The following is a 6,572-nucleotide window of genomic DNA, read 5'->3' on the forward strand; positions in this document are numbered from 1 at the left end:
CCAGTACGGGAGAAACTGGGAACAGAGCAGTGTCTGACGCTGTACACCAACATAAAGTCCCAAAGGGCACACGGTTTAGGTGTAAAGGCTGATACTGTAAGCAAATCAGGGAGCAAGGAGTAGATGATCTGCCAGATCTATGGTGAATGGAGGAATGTATGACCAAACAAGAGACAGAGAACATTATGAAATGCAAAATGGATAATTTCGATGACACTAAACTGGAAAGTTTTTGCACAGACAAAGCCCATGCAACCAAGCTAAGCAGGGAAGCAGAGAAAGAAAGAATTTTTACAACTGGTGCCTCTGATAAAGGCCTCATTTCTAAAGTGTATAGAAAACTGAGTCAAATTTACAAGAATTCAAGTCATTCCCCAGTTGATTAAGGGTCAAAGGATATGAACAGGAAATTTTCAAAGAATTAAAACTATCTACAGTCATATTAAAAAAATTTCTAATATTGTACAGGAAGCAACAAGTAAATATATCCTGAAGAAAGAGAACAAAGCAAAATGGCTGTTTGATGAGGCCTTGCAAATAGCTGAGGAATGAAGGAAAGGGAAATGAAAAGGGGAGATTTCCTCAAATGAATTCATAATTTGTGAGAATATCAAGGAGAATTATGGTTTTCTGAAATGACCATGGCAAAGAAACAGAAGAAAACAATTGAATGGGAAAGACAAGAGTCCTTTCCAAGAAAAATTGAGCTATCAAGGGAGTATTTCCTGAAAATAGGGGCATGAGGGTTTCTGGAGCCAAGATGGCAAGCTGAGGCAATCACTTGTCTACGCTCTTCTAAATTCCCTTTAAAACAACGCTGCAATAATGGCTCTGAACCAATTTTGGAGCAGTGAACCACATTACCAGCCTAGGACAGCTTGAGGGCTAAGCAGGAAAGGTCCCTCACTACAGTGGGAGAGTGCAGTAAAGTGAGGAAGCCAGTGGCAGGCTTCATCCTAGGGGGTCATGGCATATTTTAGGGAAGTCATGAGCAACTTTGGGGTTTCTGAAATAAATTCAGTTTCTTTCTAGGGCTTCATGCACTATATGCAATACACAATATCTAGTGAGGTCTGTGTTCCAGGGAAAGACCAACACCCATTCATTAAATTCTTAAGTCTTATCTCCAGGAAGATTTCTCCAATGGACACAAACAAAAATATTTATGAGACTCAGGTGATGACTTTCCTACCATTACTGCTTTTCTAAGACTTCCCTGTAGTGTGAAGAATGTGGTGCCTAGTGACCTGCCTCTTCCAGGAAAAGGCTGGTCCTCACTGAGCACATTCCTAAGTTTTCTCTCCACTAGGAATCCTAGATGTAAAGGAAGAGATGATCTCTGACTGCAGACCTTCCCTGAGTCCAGGCAGGGCTTGTTCATGAGGTGAAATTTCTGGTGTCTAACAAGTTCAATAGTCCATCTGAATGTTTTTCCCCATTCATTACAGGAATATGGTTTCTATCTCAGGTGAATTCTGATGGAAAATAAGGAATGATGTTAGCCTTAATACTTTTCATATTGATTATGTTAATGAGATATGTCCTCTAGAATGGATTCTCTGATGTGAGAGAAAAGAATATTTCTCCCATATAAAGAAACAATTACTGAAGGGGAACTAAACTTTTCTCCTATTTCCTCATTCAGAAATTGGCCGCTGTAAGTGATTCAGCCAGTCTTTGAAGGGCAGGGCTGATGAGCAGATGAAATCTTGGGCAAGATTTATTCAACCAGGAAAATTTAGATATGACCAAAATTTAAAGCGATTTTATTCTAGGTGGACTCTGGCTCATTGTATTTTAGTAAACCAGGTCTGAGGGGAAGTGGACCTCTCTGATCCAGACTGCCCCAGGCAATGGTGATCTGGATAGAAATAAGTCTCTTTGTCCAAAACTGAGTGAAGACTCATGTCTCCCCACTGAGTCCCTCATTAGAATAAGTCAAAATCTCATTATAATACTCCTTCTGATTACGTTTTAACTAATCAGGATTGATTTAGGCCTATAGGTTAACTCCCACTTATCTAAGGGCATATAAATGTTGAAAGGTCTCCATGATTCATCTTTAGTTTGTAAGAGAGAGTTAAGTGACCATTGTTTTATGAATTATTAATTGGCCATAATTAAATGATTACCCAGAAATTATGTCTCTTCAACTTTGCTTTCAGCAGAATTGTATGGTAATGTGATAATGTATATAAAAGGCTTTATGACATCGTGTATCTCTCCACTGTGGATTCTGTTATGTGCAGCAAGTAGGGAGTTTAGTTCTGAAAGCTTTTCCACATTGACTAAATTCATTAGGTTTCTCTCCAGTGTGGATTCTGCGATGTACAGCAAGAGTGGAGCTGTAACCGAAAGCCTTTCCACATTCATTGCATTCATAAGGTTTCTCTCCAGTGTGGATTCTCTGATGTGCAGCAAGTAGTAAGTTTAGTCTGAAAGTCTTTCCACATTGATTGCATTCATGAGGTTTCTCTCCAGTGTGAATACTCTGATGTAGAATAAGTTTGAAGCTCTGTCTGAAAGCTTTTCCACATTGATTGCATTGATAAGGTTTCTCTCCACTGTGGATTCTCTGGTGTACAGCAAGATGGTACTTTCTTCTGAAAGCCTTTCCACATTGATTACATTCATAAGGTTTCTGTCCAGTGTGGACTTTCTGATGTGAAAAAAGAGTGGAGCTGTCTCTGAAAGACTTTCCACACATTACATTCATAGGCTTTCTCTCCAGTGTGGATCCTCTGATGTGCAGCTAGACTGGAGCTGTCTCTGAAAGACTTTCCACACTGATTACATTCATAAGGTTTCTGTCCAGTGTGGATTTTCTGATGTGCAGTAAGACTGGAGCTCCTTGTGAAAGTCTTTGCACAATGATTACACTCATAAGGTTTCTCTCCAGTGTGGATTCTTTGGTGTTCAATAAGATGGAAGTTTCTTCTGAAAGCCTTTCCACAGTGATTGCATTCATAAGGTTTCTCTCCAGTGTGGATTCTCTGATGTGCAGCAAGTAGGAAGTTTAGTCTGAAAGTCTTTCCACACTGATTACATTCATAAGGTTTCTGTCCAGTGTGGATTCTCTGATGTGAAGCAAGTAGGAAGTTTAGTCTGAAAGTCTTTCCACACTGATTACATTCATGAGGTTTCTCTCCAGTGTGGATACTCTGATGCAGAATAAGTTTGAAGTTCTGTCTGAAAGTTTTTCCACACTGATTGCATTCATAAGGTTTCTCTCCAGTGTGGATTCTCTGATGGGTAGCAAGTAGGCACTTTCGTCCAAAAGCTTTTCCACATTGATTACATTCATAAGGTTTCTCTCCAGTGTGGATTCTCTGATGTGCAGCAAGATGGTACTTTCTTCTGAAAGCCTTTCCACATTGATTACATTCATAAGGTTTCTGTCCAGTGTGGATTCTCTGATGTGAAGCAAGAGTGGAGCTGTCTCTGAAAGACTTTCCACACTGATTACATTCATAAGGTTTCTCTCCAGTGTGGATTCTCTGATGTGTGACAAGACTGGAGCTGTCTCTGAAAGCCTTTCCACATTGATTACATTCATAAGGTTTCTCTCCAGTGTGGATTCTCTGGTGTACAGCAAGATGGTACTTTCTTCTGAAAGCCTTTCCACATTGATTACATTCATAAGGTTTCTGTCCAGTGTGGACTTTCTGATGTGAAAAAAGAGTGGAGCTGTCTCTGAAAGACTTTCTACACATTACGTTCATAGGCTTTCTCTCCAGTGTGCATCCTCTGATGTGCAGCTAGACTGGAGCTGTCTCTGAAAGACTTTCCACACTGATTACATTCATAAGGTTTCTCTCCAGTGTGGATTCTCTGATGGGGAGCAAGTAGGCACTTTCGTCCAAAAGCTTTTCCACATTGATTACATTCATAAGGTTTCTCTCCAGTGTGGATTCTCTGGTGTACAGCAAGATGGTACTTTCTTCTGAAAGCCTTTCCACATTGATTACATTCATAAGGTTTCTGTCCAGTGTGGATTCTCTGATGTGAAGCAAGAGTGGAGCTGTCTCTGAAAGACTTTCCACACTGATTACATTCATAAGGTTTCTCTCCAGTGTGGATTCTCTGATGGGTAGCAAGTTGGCACTTTCGTCCAAAAGCTTTTCCACATTGATTACATTCATAAGGTTTCTCTCCAGTGTGGATTCTCTGGTGCACAGCAAGTTGGAAGTTTTGTCTAAAAAGCTTTCCACATTGATTACATTCATAAGGTTTCTCTCCAGTGTGGATTCTCTGGTGCACAGCAAGTTGGAAGTTTTGTCTAAAAAGCTTTCCACATTGATTACATTCATAGGGTTTCTCTCCAGTGTGGATTCTCTGATGTGCAGCAAGGCTGGAGCTGTCTCTGACAGCCTTTCCACATTGATTACATTCATAACGTTTTTCTCCAGTGTGGATAATCTGATGTGTAGCAAGATGGGAGCTCCTTCTGAAAGCCTTTCCACATTGATTACATTCATAAGGTTTCTCTCCATTGTGGATTCTCTGGTGCACAGCAAGTTGGAAGTTTTGTCTAAAAAGCTTTCCACATTGATTACATTCATAGGGTTTCTCTCCAGTGTGGATTCTCTGATGTGCAGCAAGGCTGGAGCTGTCTCTGACAGCCTTTCCACATTGATTACATTCATAAGGTTTTTCTCCAGTGTGGATAATCTGATGTGTAGCAAGATGGGAGCTCCTTCTGAAAGCCTTTCCACATTGATTACATTCATAGGGTTTCTCTCCAGTGTGGATTCTCTGATGTGCAGCAAGGCTGGAGCTGTCTCTGACAGCCTTTCCACATTGATTACATTCATAAGGTTTTTCTCCAGTGTGGATAATCTGATGTGTAGCAAGATGGGAGCTCCTTCTGAAAGCCTTTCCACATTGATTACATTCATAGGGTTTCTCTCCAGTGTGGATTCTCTGATGTGCAGCAAGGCTGGAGCTGTCTCTGAAAGTCTTTCCACATTGATTACATTCATAAGGTTTTTCTCCAGTGTGGATAATCTGATGTGCAGCAAGATGGGAGCTCCTTCTGAAAGCCTTTCCACATTGATTACATTCATAAGGTTTCTCTCCATTGTGGATTCTCTGGTGCACAGCAAGTTGGAAGTTTTGTCTAAAAAGCTTTCCACATTGATTACATTCATAGGGTTTCTCTCCAGTGTGGATTCTCTGATGTGCAGCAAGGCTGGAGCTGTCTCTGACAGCCTTTCCACATTGATTACATTCATAAGGTTTTTCTCCAGTGTGGATAATCTGATGTGTAGCAAGATGGGAGCTCCTTCTGAAAGCCTTTCCACATTGATTACATTCATAGGGTTTCTCTCCAGTGTGGATTCTCTGATGTGCAGCAAGGCTGGAGCGGTCTCTGAAAGTCTTTCCACATTGATTACATTCATAAGGTTTTTCTCCAGTGTGGATTCTCTGATGTGCAGCAAGGCTGGAGCTGTCTCTGAAAGTCTTTCCACATTGATTACATTCATAAGGTTTTTCTCCAGTGTGGATTCTCTGATGTGCAGCAAGGCTGGAGCTGTCTCTGACAGCCTTTCCACATTGATTACATTCATAAGGTTTTTCTCCAGTGTGGATTCTCTGATGTGCAGCAAGATTGGAGCTCCTTGTGAAAGTCTTTCCACATTGATTACATTCATATGGTTTCTCCCTCGTGTGAATCTTCCAATATACAGTAAGGTGACCTTTAAATCTGAATCCATTTCCACAATGATTACATTCACAAGACTTCTCACCATTGTGGATTCTCTGATGATGAGTAAGACTGGAGCTCTGTGGGAGTGCCTTTCCAAATTTAGTATACCCATAAGGTTGCTCTCTAGTCTCCATGCTCTGATGTACAGCAAGACTAGAGCTGCAACTCCCAGCCTTTTCACACTGATTACATTTGTGGGGTTTCCTGTCACTGTGAATACTGTGAGGAGAAAGGAAGGATGAGTGTTCACTAAAAGATACACCACATTCATGAGATTCATCTGGTTTCTCTCCAGTATGAATTTTGTGACAGTAATTCAGGGATGACTGCTGACTCATGTTTTTCCCATAATGATGATAACCATAAAGTTTTTCTCCTGTGTGGATTCTGTCATTTACAGCACAAATTTCTCTCCCAGTGATGTCACAGGGACTATCACTCACGAGGTTTTCTTGGTGTGTTTCCTTCACAGAAATCCTTAGCTTTTCAGTAGTCTCTTTCATTCCAGGTCTAATCATTCCTTCTGCAAAAAACAGACAATAAAACATATATACAGAGACACATGTACGCAGATATATAATTAGAAACCTTTCCCTCCATTGCAAGAAAATAAACTGATCTACATGATCCTTCCCCAGGTGAAGAAAAAAGTCATAAAAGACAGAAACATGATTGTCTTAAAATGCCATTAGCTCAATTTGCAGGATAACTTGACTTACAAAGAGCTTCACTGACAAACATATTGGGTCTGCAGAAATACTGTGAAACTGGCAGACCTAGCATTCTTATTACAACGTCTAGTCAGGTCATGAGCTCAGAATTACTGAGTGACCTGAAAAGTATCCCTGCAGGTGACACTGGA

General features: G+C 40.7%; 1 protein-coding gene across 1 annotated transcript; it reads right to left on the minus strand.

The window, feature by feature from the left end:
• Positions 1-524: 524 nt before the first annotated feature.
• On the minus strand, positions 525-6,224 carry LOC140521524 (uncharacterized). The gene is given in 3 exon segments (XM_072636625.1): positions 525-2,708; positions 2,710-3,711; positions 3,713-6,224. Coding segments are annotated over 3 exon segments (3,972 nt in total). The 5' UTR covers positions 6,214-6,224; the 3' UTR covers positions 525-2,239.
• Positions 6,225-6,572: the final 348 nt, after the last annotated feature.

The sequence above is a fragment of the Notamacropus eugenii genome, chromosome 1, assembly GCF_028372415.1.
Source record: "Notamacropus eugenii isolate mMacEug1 chromosome 1, mMacEug1.pri_v2, whole genome shotgun sequence".
Taxonomy (NCBI): Eukaryota; Metazoa; Chordata; class Mammalia; order Diprotodontia; family Macropodidae; genus Notamacropus; species Notamacropus eugenii.